Source organism: Aspergillus luchuensis, chromosome 6 (genome assembly GCF_016861625.1).
Source record: "Aspergillus luchuensis IFO 4308 DNA, chromosome 6, nearly complete sequence".
NCBI classification, from domain to species: domain Eukaryota; kingdom Fungi; phylum Ascomycota; class Eurotiomycetes; order Eurotiales; family Aspergillaceae; genus Aspergillus; species Aspergillus luchuensis.
The window spans coordinates 1583285-1597212 of NC_054854.1; the positions used below are offsets into that span (position 1 = coordinate 1583285).

General features: G+C 46.3%; 3 protein-coding genes across 3 annotated transcripts; 1 reads left to right on the plus strand and 2 right to left on the minus strand.

Annotated features, from left to right (window-relative positions):
• Positions 1-1191: 1191 nt before the first annotated feature.
• On the plus strand, positions 1192-1668 carry AKAW2_60571S (uncharacterized protein; the record flags this gene model as incomplete). Its single annotated transcript, XM_041692711.1, has 2 exons — positions 1192-1263; positions 1381-1668. 2 exons carry the CDS (start codon positions 1192-1194, stop codon positions 1666-1668), a joined length of 360 nt encoding a protein of 119 aa, XP_041546069.1.
• Positions 1669-2179: 511 nt separating this feature from the next.
• Positions 2180-3182, minus strand: AKAW2_60572A (uncharacterized protein; the record flags this gene model as incomplete). The annotated part of the gene is made up of 2 exons (XM_041692713.1): positions 2180-2902; positions 2982-3182. 2 exons carry the CDS (start codon positions 3180-3182, stop codon positions 2180-2182), a joined length of 924 nt encoding a protein of 307 aa, XP_041546070.1.
• A 2319-nt stretch (positions 3183-5501) lies between these two features.
• Positions 5502-6050, minus strand: AKAW2_60573A (uncharacterized protein; the record flags this gene model as incomplete). Its single annotated transcript, XM_041692714.1, has 1 exon — positions 5502-6050. One exon carries the CDS (start codon positions 6048-6050, stop codon positions 5502-5504), a length of 549 nt encoding a protein of 182 aa, XP_041546071.1.
• Positions 6051-13928: the final 7878 nt, after the last annotated feature.

Sequence of the window (13928 nt, forward strand, 5' to 3'; positions counted from 1 at the left end):
TACGAACTGCTAACCTTATTTCAATAGCCACAGAACTCCCCAGTGACAGGACAGTCACTCAGAGTTGACTTGCCAATATCATCAGAACTACTTGCATGCACACCGGAGGGCATTCTTCTTACAGAGAAAATGTATCTTTGGCTATCCCTACAATGTTCATCTGCTTGGGCTGTTAGGTAAAATCTATGCCTCCTATACAATAAAAAGAAGCATGAAGCTTTCATCACCGCCGGATGGCGACCTATTGATGTTAGGGCTCTCTCCCTCTCTATCTCTCTAATGACGCTACGAAAAGTTTCCTTCCTAGCCTGCGCTGGCTGTGTCATTCTTGTTTCAGGCCTGAGCTTGTATGTGCGGGCCCGCTAATTTTCCAAATTATCCTGTCTCACCAAGATCCGATGGTTTAGAGTCCATCATACCTGGATGACAGTTTGAGCCTGACTACTTCAGTAACGGGATTGGGCCCCAGTGGTAACAAGTTTCAGCCTTAGAAGCTTCCTTGAGCGAGAACAACATGAACGCGCCACAGTGCTCCTCCTCATCATCCTCCCATTGGAAATGTTTGGTGATTGACTTTGGGGATGGCTCTGAGGTTTTCTGTTCAGCTTACACTCAGTCACCTCTTGATGGTCCACAGTTGGGCGCAGATACTGCGAAAGCGACTATACCACCATGTGGTCCTTTTCATATGGGGTTAGATTTTGAGAAGGGGCCTATCGTTATGTATAAATCTACGAAGAAATCCAGCGATTTCTTCACTATCTTATTCTCTGTTCATCACACAGCTCTGATTTCTTCCTCTATACGCGCAGTTCACTTCTTCCCAGCTCCACCACTCTTCGCGATCACAACAGATTCGTACTCCATAGCATTATGGTAGCAAATAACGACATGCTACAATTAATCAAGGAATCCCTTCAAATCCTCAGAGATAGTCCGGAGATCAAAGCTATCACCGGGTATGATCGGGCCCAATGTGTTATAGTTGGGGGTGCAGCAGTGCGCTGCTACTTCAGAAAGCGTTCCGTTAAGGTATGTAGAGTTGTAGAGTAGGAATTTATCGATCCGGCCCATGACTACTACAGCGTCCAGGCTGATCAATAGCTATAGGACAATTTCGACCTTGCGATCTTCCCCCCGGAATTTGCACCGAAACTCAAGAAAGTATTGTCCAATCTGCGGTATTTTGGAATGCAGCGAGACCAGTTGGTCTGGCATACGATATATGACACTATTCGAATTGGCATCCTGCCAACCGATGATGTGAGTTTCAGGGCTGAACATCTTCCCCTTTTGCAACCCAAGGCTCTTTTGATGCAATTGAAGTTACATAGTACTGATCATATGGTCTCGCGATCATTTTTACTTTGTACTATATAGTTCACGACGATTCCGAAACATCTGCAACTCCTCGGCAATTTAGATCCCGATGATCTCCCTGTTATTCCTCTGACCGAATTGATTATATTCAAAGCCCAAGCTTGTGGGAACCGGTCAACGGAGCAGAATAAAAGAGATGCCACTGATGTTATCGAGCTAATGAATCTGTTCCCCGGTCGATCATTCCGACGCCGGCTCATGGATCGTCAGTGGGCATCGCTGCAGCTTGTGAAACCCTCCCTCAAAGCAAGCAGGTCAGATTATGATGAATGGGATACAGCCTTTTGAAGTCTGAGTGGGCTCTCTTTCATGCGGTTTCGGGGCTTCAGCTTCTTTCATTTTCTTGCCTTTTTGTTTTATTTCGGGTCTCCTTTCTCATTTTCCTTCCTTACATTTCTGCTATTTCCCTAGCCCCATAATTAATTTGTTTGTTTCCTTTGTCTCTTATTAATGTTTTGTGGATTTCTACACTGTTATCTTAACGTATCCCTAGACTGCTTTTACGTCTCCTAGTACTATTTATTACAGGCTTACTCTTGGTGAAGGGGTTTTAAATTGAAGGAGAATGCTTTTGGTTTACAAGATACTACACGTCTGTGATATTACCGTAGCAAAAGAAGTTATGATCAGTTTGTATAGTGCTAGGCAGCCATATATCATTATAGTTGTAATGAGCGTAATGATGTAGAGGAGAGAAAAACCGACAGGTACCCGATAAATGGCAAAGCAAGCCACGTCTGTCAATATCACTGAGAAAAAGAAAAAAGAAAAAAGAAGGACTTGTGCGTCAAGGTAACCATCAGTCTAGTAAATCCAGGGGCAGGCCCCATTCCCTTACAAGGTCCGGGATTGGTCTTAACCATCTATCTCTTGCCTTTGTCTCGGGTGGTGGAAGTTGACCTTTCTTCTTCATGTCCAGATAGAGGAAGAGCCTGTATTTCTGGCCACCATAGTCACCTGCGCGATCACCATAACCGCGGTCAATATTTAGTTTGCCATATTCATGCCATGGCTCATCAAGGTCATCCAGTTTCAATGTATCAGTAAAACGATCTTCCAAGATATGTATCATGGCGCATCTCTCCTCGTTCCAAAAGTAACTCCCATCCTGCACTTCGTAGTGACGGACTGACTGCAGGCAGACGGCTTCTAGGTACCGGGCAGGGGTAGGAATGATAACGGGATACCCATCCTTGGACATGCGTTGTACTTGTACACAGCTATAGCTCCAGTCTGGGAGCCGCTTGTCTGAACTGAGCATATAGTATCGGTCATCAGGCTTGGGGTCGACAAGTGGCGGGTCGGGAAAATGTGGGAAAAACCGGGACTTCCGGTACAGATAAACGCCGTGACTGACATGGGTATTAAAATGTTTGAGGACCTTGTGGTAATGTTGGTCGGGAAATGGAAGGCTCCTGTGCTTCGCGCAACGACGGCCTTTTTTGCAGGGTCGTAATCCGGCCTCGTTGAGCACTTGCACGGCCTTCTTCATGGCCTCATCTTTCACTGCCCACATGCTGTACTGTGCAAGAAGAAGAAATGTTAGCAGCTGACAATGATTATACAAGGTGAAGGGGTAGGGAATATTCTAGGACACTTACTTCAAAATCGGTATTGCTTCCGTATATCCGCGTTACCTCAGGCCCCCAAAGAAAAGCAGGTACCTCGGACTCCCTCAGCAGCCATGCCACGTATCGTCTCAACTCCTGCTTCGGGGATGCAGAAAATTTGGCAGGGTTGGGGACACTGAAAGATAAATCCGGTGGCAAAGCCGGGGCAGGAACTAGAGCTGGAGTAGCCATAGTGCAAGGGAGTAGAGTGAAGTGAGACAAGATGGGATGAGAGGCGATGAGATGGATTGAGAGGGATTGAGTGGTAGTTTCTTTTCCAATCATGCCGTGGATGTAACGGGCATCTTTATAGGTTAAGATTGTATCATCAGTGCTGTTTCTGTTGATCTTGGAGAATACGTTTCTCGGTCTCATCCATCTGGTCACAGAGTATAGCCGATCAAGACCTCTTGGTAATGACCTTGTGACCTGCTGGTGTCTTGAAGAAGATACCTCTTGCGAATCAAACGAGACGGACACGGCCGTTGAGGTACTTGTCCTCACACTCTATTGTATCCAGCATCTTTGCCGTTGTACCTCGTGCATCTCGTGAATGCGACTGTCATTGAAGGGCTTTCCTCTCTGTTCTTTCAGTCAAAGCATGATGTCTCAAACTCCAATTCGCCTTCAGCAGACTCTCCATCCTCTACATTTCTGTGCGGTGGTCGAACCCGAGGTACCTGAAACCATAGAGTCATCAGTATCTTGTGACTTTCACTACACCAAGGGAGGTACCTCTCTATCCATTAATGCTCAAGCTATCTTCCTAACAATCTCCGATGTCGAAGAGAGCATACCACATCACCGCCATTGAAAAGAATATCTGCACCTACCATAGCAAGAGACAAAGGAAGAACAAGCATGCACTTTCATTGTATGGCACATCATTATGGTAGAATCCGTCTTGTTTCGACTTCTATCATAAGGTACTTTCCATGGGATAGCTGTTATCTGCGCTCTCCTCTGCCTGATTATCGCGCATGGCGGAGGCTTCAAATGGTGAATGAGGCGAATGTTAGAATGCTCGGTAAGCTCCTTGTCTTATCTGGCAATAGCCAATGATATTCCCACGGATATTGGGGTCTCTGGCTATCAACAGCTTGGGTTGGCTGAAGTGAAGTGGTATGTATGATGAAGAGTAGAACAACCAACGAACTATATAGCTAATCAACATTAAGCCACCTTATATAAGCTTTTAAGCCCAACATAACTAGTAAATCCACGTGCTAACCCAATACATCCGGGAGATAACGAACAGGATCGAATCCAATACAATCACTTTGTACAACCTGCAAGTCAGAATCCTATCCAATTGTTATAACCAATGACTCAATTCCAAAGCCATATCGTATTGTCATACGAGAAACCCACTACATCGTTACCTCTACGAATATGATCTTTTCGTATCCGCTGAAGGAACAGGACAGACAAACCTAGTGTCGACTCAGATAATACATTTAATGATCTATTTTCTCTTGACTAAACAAATAAGCCAAGTTAGTACTTGGTATAAATTAACTTTTAGCTTCAATTCCCGCCCTAATTCCAGTCCCGCGGCTAGCTAACCCTGTTCTTTGGTGGAATGTTTCAAGAGACCCTTTCAGGCTTTGTTTGCCACTCTCAAGGGCAAATAGATTTGGCTAGAAGACAAAGGGGTTCTCTCCTTGTTTGCCAGGACCACTGATGGTGCGAACAGTTTTTGTGCAAGTTGCTCTCATTGTGCATCTTGTCTTGTAAGCACGGCTGAATCAAATGTCACTCCTAGGTCAGAGCTTATGTCATGTGGACGGGTAGACACCGGTCCAATATAATTGAAATTCGTCAAGTCGCTGATCAAGAGTTCATGTATTTATCAAATAAACGCATTCATTGGGGCTCACACCTCGTGAGGCAGCCATCCAATGCAGAGTCAGACTAGGTACATACATTATCCAGCTGTAAGACACCCCTGAACGCAAACCCGAGACTTGTAGAGGGCGAGCGTGGGAGAAGAGAAGGGTAAGATAAGAAGCAAGTAAGAATGCAAAGGAGAATGAAAACTTCAACCAAACCAATGCGTAACGTCTCTTCAACCCTAGTGACGTGGCAGGGTGAAGAGAACCAAAGTGGCCAAGCACAAGAAATGAACGCCTTATCAAGGAGAATAAAGCACAAAATATCAAGGAAAACCAGCAAGCCTTGCTGTACAGAGGTCGGGCCAGTATGCACTGATCGGGTCAGTTTTTAACTTGACGCGCTTGAAGTTTGGTCGATACTGAAACCCAGGGTCAAACGGCGAGCGTGGTGGCTGAACAGGACGGAGTATTTGCGTATGTGCAAGTCGCGAAGGTAATATGAAGCAGAGCGGTCTAAATACGGAGATGGAAACGAGGCAAATCTTCGCCGGGATATCGTCATGCTTTTCGAATCTCGTCCAGGTACGACAAACAGGCGGCGTCGATCATTCGAAGGGGTATCAGTCGATGGGAAGAATGAGCAGATGACGGTTTGTCGTTCAGCAGTTCGATCCTTCTAAGACCATCTGTTGGTGGCTTCCTTTTCTTTGAGCCCACCCATGCGCTCGATATCTAATGACTGGAATCGCTCCGCATCGCTGGACTGATACGGCGGAAGCTCCTCGTTGCAAGGCTCCAAGCCCACTCCACCTGCGTCGGTAATCCTCACAACCACAACTCGACCCGACTTGCGCTTGCCGGATTCGTCCTCCTCCTCCGGGAACGTGATGCGAATTTCGGGAACCGGACTGGGCGGGGGACTCGACGAATTCTCAATGAGACTGCGTTTCTCGTCATAAACCAGAACGGACTCTGTCTTGGCGTTCGGCGAAGCAGAGACGGTGAATCGACGGTGGTTGGGCACGCATTGCCCGTTGTGTACAGGAAGTTCGGATTGTTCGCGGTTCAGGCGCTTGCGGCGCAAGACAAGAAGAGCACCGACCAGGGCGAGACCGAGCAGAATGAGGACCAGCAGGGAAATCAGAAGATCGACCATGTAGGGAGAGAGACCATCGTTGCTTTCAGAATCACCGCGCCGAACAAGCTTCGAAATAGGGTTGAACATGATTTGATGGTTGGATTTTTTTTTTTATGTTTGATAGGTCTTCGGATGCAATCCGAATGAAAGAGTTTGGATAGTAACCGCGTGCTTTTCGGTATACGCGAAGTTATTTCAAGAATTGAAGTTGTACTATTTCCTCCGACACCCGGGTCAATTCTGGATATGGCACACAGCACAGCGGCCTGTCGTCGACAGTCACTTACAATGTGTCTCAACAAGGGTCTTATGGCGATAGAATCAGATTGTCGGATCTGCTTTCTTTCTTTTTCGTATGGAAGGACCGGTTGGAGACGGGATCGTTGGACAAAAGGAGGGAATGTATCAGGTCGGTAGGATCAAGTAGTCGAGGCGAGTGGAGGAGGTTGGCTTCAACTGGGGTGATGGAAATCGACCAGGTTGGTAATAGCGAACGAACGGACAGCAAGGTGAGCAGCTGAAAGAGTGAAGCCGACACCTGCTTAGGGGAAAGAGAACGTGACGGGGGTGGAGGAAGGAGGAAGAATGAGGGGAGGGGTTGGTATGGGGGTTGTCGCCTGGGAGAATGGAAGAAAAGGAACAAAGGGAAAGAAAGGGCAGAAAAGAGAGCGAGCGCAGGAAGGGTGAGAAAGAGGAGACGACGGAGGGAGGAGGAGAGGAGTGCCGGGCAGGGCAGGGAGAGAAGCAGGCCGGTGGGCGCCGGCACGACAGGAACGAGGCGCAAGGGCGCTTAGGCGCAGTCCAGACCGAGTGCAGGCAGGGGTGGGTGGACAGTTGGCCTGGGGCAGAGTTTACTACCAGTACTACTAGTAGTTAGTCTAGTCAGCTGTTTACTCGTCCTCGACCAAAAGGGGACTAAACTCGTCTTTGGCCCTCCACTCAAGCGTGACCCAAGACTCCGCTTTACGCCTAGTCGGCCTTGGCATGGTCGCTGGCGTGGTTGCTAAGGTTCGCCGGTAATTTCCCCATTCCGGCCATCTGGCCTATCACGCGTCGACGGTGCCTGACTTGGCCCATTCTTTGTCAACCAAACCCTTCATCATTCGTTGCCCACCCCTGTGCCAAAAAAGACTAACTGCTAGCTAGATCGGTTTTTTCTTATTTCTTTCTTTCTTGTCTTCCTGCACTTCCCCTCTTTTGTCTACTCTTTTTTTAGGTCATCTTTGCGGCCCCCTGAAAGCGAAAACCAACAAGGTCTCAGTGCCCCAAGGACCACAAGGCTAGCAGTAGCACTTACAGTAGGGAGGGGTAAGACAATCTATCGACTATCTAGACTATCTACTTTGTTCTCCCGAACGAAGGACCCTTTTCGCCTTATTGTGAGAAGCCATCCGTGCCAACGCTTCTATTTTAACTTCTTCATATCTTCGTCGAGGGAATGGAATGACGTTTTGGTTCGCCAAGCAATATCTTGCCAATCTGTTTGTGGTAACTTCCGAGACTTGATTTGATGGTGGAGAAAACAGCCGATAGCCCGGGAAAACATCCAAACACAGCAAAAGCTCTGCTGGCACCAGCAAAGGACAACAACGTACCTGCCTACCTAGCAGTCAGCCGTTGGTCTCATCACATGTGATGAGAATGTCCACGCATCCGCTGGTTCTACTGTAAGATCTTACGGGCGAACTGAGGTGTGTCTCTTTCACATGACATCAGAAACAACCTGTCATGTGCTAGTCAACTAATGCAGGGTCCATCTGTCACCAATGGTGAAACACAACGGACGGTTAGGCACCTCCGTATTCCATACTTTGACAGCGGCCTATCCATATTCTGGATAGAGAAGACCGCTCTTTCTTGCTATGGAAACTATCAGTATGTTTAGGCATATCGTACTGTAGTAGTATGTGGCGGATGAAGAAATCGAACTGGACTACCATAACCCCCTTTGGCTTGTATCTGAGGTAACCACCGCCCAATCGCTGTGAAAATATACTACAATAGTATGTGGACAAAATGTATCCTTGAGCTGACAGCCATGAATTCCACTTTAGCCCCATATGCATGATTTTAATACATATCACATGTTTTTTATCACTACTATCTTCCCCACTTTAAACATCACACCAAAATATATATCCCCGAAAACATAAGTAGCTAACCATAACACCATCTCCCAACACCCTCTCCCAAGTCACCCACCGAAGCCACCCAGGACTATCAATCAAACCAATCAATCAGCATCAAAAATAAAACCACACTCCCTAACCAAACCTCCCAAAACAACCCCACAGCAACGTCCACTTAATCGTATATAGAACTGAAACAACATACATAATATGTCTGAGATCACTCAATCAACCATGCCGTTACTAAATATAAAACAAGCACTCGTTGGCCGAACCCGACGCTTGCCACATTCCTGAAAGCGTCACCCCACCCCACATCTCTCTCTCTTCTGCAGAATACCAAGTTCACGTCACTGTCACAGCATCAGGTATGTGGTATCTCTGGTGATCTTGGTATGTCGATCGTTCAACTAGTCAGGGGTGGCTAATATACAAAGGGGATATATCTATGTTGTATCTTTTGTGTTGCGCCCCGGTTGCTGTGACTATTGTAGAGAGATAGATCTTGGAATGAGTCTATATTTAGGGATATTCGGTTCAATACGATCCTATGGAATGATTCTATAGAAATGTGGGATTTGACAGACAGGGGAAATCCATCTGTCAGATTGTTGCTGGGTAGGTGTCAGGGAAGTCATGCCGTGTAGGCTGGCTGTTTCATTCCTTTAGTCGTATGGCTGCATTAGCTATTGAGAGGATAAGTGCAACTAGGGAGCAGCTGTTTCTTGTGCGAAATGATATTATGTGATGTCCGGACTCCTTCTCAGTAGAAAGAAGGAGACCGGCATAGTCTTCTACTAGACACTCTTAAGAAATATATACTATGTTCGGTATTACAGGTCGTATATTCACTTCCTACAAAAAACACAATACTATCCCTTGCCCCAACCAACGAGGCTGCTTCAACTACCTCTATTGCTAGTCTACTCCGGTGTATACATCAGGTATACAAAAAGATCTCACCTAGTAGCCATGCTCAACGCTAGTTCTCGACACGTTTCTATGCGAATAAATGAAGTTGCACACTCTCTATTTTATTAGTTAGCTTTAAATCTCTCCTTGCGGGTGAAGTCCACTGAATCTCAGGTGTTTAACACAACGTATACTCTGGCGATATGTTATCAATAGTTCGAACAATATTTTCAGTGTATGTAAACCAGCACCAAATCGACATCGGTACTGGGAAGCAGTAGCAGACCACCGGCGACTGATATATAGGAACTAGCTTGGTAAAGAGCTCGAGAATAATTCTGGCACAACTAGATCTTTCTTGTCAAAGAGTCCAAAGTCTCAGGAAGACATAATCTTTGAGTTGACGGACTCTTGTCAGAGACATCAGAGTTGTGTATCTATCTATGACTTATCATGCAATTAGCGTTTAAATATAGAGCTGCAGTGTAGTAACTACGAGAAAGTTGATATCGACTAGTATATAAATCTACCCCGTGTCTATTCCCTACTAGCCTTTCAAGCACCTTCGACCTCATCGCAGTTGTGTCCAGTAACAATGTCAAAGAATTTGAGAAGAGTATGTAACCTTAGCTGATGATTATCATCTCTAATTCTTTTTTTTTTTTGGTAGGGCCTACTAAATTCCTATAATGTGATGATGTTTGGCGTTATGGGTATACTGCTTGATGGGTAGAACCTTGTATATATTTACGAGCCCAGACCCCTTCTCTCAGAGCAGGACTTGGGTATCTCGCAACTGAGAAGAACATCTTAGAGTTGAAAGTGCCTAATCTCAACTAAGCACTGTCGTAATTACATATTGTCAGCTAAGTTAATGGGGTGCTTGATCATATCTAGTGCACATTGGTCCACACATATAGTAGTCGCTTTTAAGTTGGAGGGTTTGGGGAGACTTGAATCTTATATTGGATGTCTGGCGTAATCCTGCGCCTTCTATATGGAAGTGGTGGCAGAGAACAGACATGACCTTTCCATTCCCAGATGGTATATATCATTGATGAATACATAGGAAGTTTGGTGGGTGTATTCTTCGAAGGTCTGTCGAATACACGGATACCGATTGGCTAAGAACGAGTATCTTTGCAATTGTACAGAAAAAAGCTCATCCTTGTTATATTCATTGAACCAGGCACTGTGATCGTACTTACTAAAACGATATGGCATTTGCATGGTTTGAGGTAGAGATTGTCTGGTCTTCTTTGACTTCCATAAATGTAAGGCGGCTGCCCCAAGGCTGTTTGAGGAAACGTTAGCGCATTCAGAAGCCGCTCGATATTCGACCGAGATAATGACTGTGCCAAGGTTAGATTTCTAAATGCTTGACAGTTTCTTGCTCGAAACTTCTAGTCTCAAGTATGCCTTCATAACATAGCTTAACTAGCCTGTAATATAAACACGAGCAACGTATCTCGGAACAATAATCATCAATATATTGTCGCTAGGTGTATATTGTCAATACTGACATGTGTGTATGGCGGACCTGGTCGCAACCCGGCTGCGATTGCAGCGTCGATGATGTTTCTCCCTAGGCTCTCAGAGGACTACGATCGGGGTATGTCTATAAAGCTGACGAGCTGTACTTGATATACAGATAGATATGGCACTCTACCGATGAGGAAGTGTGCCGTTTTAGGTAGAATGAAGACGCTCTGTTGCCAAATAGAAATCAGCATTATCGTCAGTAAAAAATGGATGTCAACTCGACGCTGGATGAAAGACAACATACAATCAATGGAAGGTAACGTGATGGCCGTTAGGACCAATACTTTGCTCTGCCAAGATAATATTGCGTTCTGAGTTTCTCATAGTTGGCACCCCTTGACATGAAAGCGCATGTCATCTTTGCGGGTTCGCAAGCCTTGACAAAAGGCTGCCGCGTGTGGCTTTGTTCCAGTACCGGCGGCAAGTCAGTGGTGGCTAGCGTTAACAACGCCCGCCACTTCATAGTAGCCCCTCTCAGAGCTCACTCCTAGCAGTTGATTCATGCAGAGGTGGGTGTAGACTGACTCGTTGAATCCATAATGGTTCATTAGCGCAGTCTACATGGAAACGATGATTTTTTGGAGTTATCTTGGGCAAACCAGCAATACAACTGCATTAATGTAGAACTGGTAGCATATGTGGCAGGGATTATCTCGAGAAACCAACAACCCGACTTCAACTGGTGCAAAATTGCTAAAATATTTGGGGTTATCCTCTTTCAGCCTTAGAGACACGGCATCAACAAGGCGGGTGGACTCCCTCGAGGACATGCAAGGGCAGACGATAGTCTGATGTACAGACAGGAACAACCGAGACATGTCTCAGCCTGACGTGGGGTATGTGAGAACCAACGCGGATGTTAGTATCTGACAGCAAGGCATAGTGACGTGGTACTAGCAAACACGTTGAGGTCGTGGGAGATGCTTGTGCTGGTTGATGGGGAAGGTTTTCATGGTTGACCAGCCGCGCTACAAACCTTCCTTTACCCCAGCGGGATAGAAACGTGTCGAGCGGAGAATAGTGGATGTGACTCATAGCAATCAGTATGACAGCATCGATAGGATTTATTATTCCGCTCGACAGGTGTTCTCCGTCCACGGAACTTTCTTGTTTAACAAGTTTGGTCGCCCACTTGGATGGCCAAACAGCGGCACGTGTGATTATTTGATGCGTGTGGCATGATGATGATTACTGTATCTGGCGCTGCCATAAGAGCAGACCAGTCCTGGTGCTAGTAGTGTCTTGAAGACCGTATCCGTGGACACTTTGGGGGGCTTAGATGCACTAGCCTCTCGAGTATCCAGAAGGAGGAGAGACACGAGTACGCCAGATGTACGGAGTACTGATAATGCTATTATCATGAAGCATATATCACGAATACGTCGTGCTTGCCATGACATGCGCGTCGGAGTCCGGTCCCACAGCAATTCCCAGTCGTGGCAGGGATCTGCAATCCTTGTACGGGGTTGTGGATTGCTGGGTTCAGAAAGGAGGACGCCAGGAATGGTTGGAAATAATTCCCGCTCGACTCCCCACGATTCCAGTCTTTCTTTTCTTCGTTTGGTGGTGTGCATTGCTTTTCCTGCTTGATCCACTTTACAAAAAGAACGGTTAATGTCCTGGAAACAAAGAACTAGCGGGGTGCCACTAGTTGATGTGCATGCAAGGCAAAAGAGTTGTATATGCGGATGGCCTCTTGCAACGGCCCGCTTTGCCTCTTTATCGTTCATTATATGGGCATGTTTCGCAATCAATCGCATCGCTCATCGGTGATAAGGTCATTTTCTCGGTGTCGACTCGAGCTACACCACATACATACATGCATGCCATGAGATCCCCCAATGGGCAATCCGTGATAAAGCAAAAATGGCCGGCAATGTGAGCTACGTTCAGAATAACAGCCCCTGTCTTCCGCGGCCATTGTACAGGCAGGGCGGATGAAACCTAATTCGCTGTGATTGTGTCCTACTGGGATGCAAGGGATACTCCCGGAAGGCCCGCCGAGATAAATGGTTAGCCATGCGTGCCTCTACTATCTGAGGTTGGCACAGAGGGAAAAACCGAAGAGTGTGCTAAGCAATGGACTTTCAAATATCTATTCGGGAAACATAGTCGATATTGGGATATTCGGAGTGTTGCTGTGCCTACTGGGGTTGAAGTAGTTGGCAAATTTGAACCCAAGGCCACTAAGGCATGCATCCTGGAAGGGATAGCACATTAGATGCAATGTCCAATAAGATGCAAGTTGGTAACAATTGCGCCATACTGATAATGGTAGAGGTAGTTATCTGTTGGTATTAGGGCGTATGGCCGCTGCAGGGCTCATGTTGTCATGGTCATGCAACGAGTTGATTGGAAGTCTGGGGGCTTGCATGTATAGTAAGTAGTAATGATCATATTATGGGACTATTATGGAATCCAGGTTGATGATAAGCACTAGTAGTTACTACAGTTGCAGTGGGCAGTGGCTCATAGTAGTAGTAAGACTCCTATTTCAACTACGCCCGGTGATGATCGAATTTATCATACAGTTTATCATCCCGCCCCTACATAGGGATAAATTAGTGAATGATAGCGTAGGTAATTTATCACGGACCTCACCAGGCCATTGTTTAACTGTTGGCGAGGATAAACTCTGATTCATCACCAGAAAACAAGCTAGTTTAGTGGATCCGATCGGTCGGGCTGGAGCGCAACTTAACCTTTACCGCAAATCTTCAATGGGAGCCGTGGCCCGTGATTATCCAAGGGACGGTCAAATGAGAATTCGGAACCTCTGGATTTATCCCCAGATGCTACCCCGCTTCGATCATCGTCAGCATCGGAAGAGTCTGGAAGCCAGAGGTGGTCAGTTGGCCAGTAGATGAGTCAAAGCCATTTTAACAGAGTTGGCTAGGAAGTCATGTCCGATGAGGCCGGGTTAGTAGTAGCAGCAAGTAATCGACAATGACAGCTTCTCGGACCTTCCAAAGATATTCCAGACCATGGTCCGTCATCTCGCCGATGGAGTACGTGATCAGCCAACGTTTTAAAAAAAAACCGATATAATGAAGAATAATCTATTACGCAACAGCGAGGGGTAAATTAGCAGATGAGTATGTCGAAAAGGTTAGAGGGTGAATTTTTGTAGCGGTCAACCAGAGATGCCTGCTGTTGGGTGGATGTCTCCGATGTGGTTCGTGAAACCATGATTTTCCCAAAGAAGAACTACTGAGAGAGGAGAGGAGAAGCCCGGGTCGGAAAGGGATTCCAGAGAGTTAGGGGACGGTCGCATATCAGTGGATGGAAGTATATTCGTAGCGTAAGCAAGTATCTAGTACTACCTAAATACTAAGCTCACAGTGATGGCAGCGACCGATTAAAGAGGGAGAAAACAGCCCTA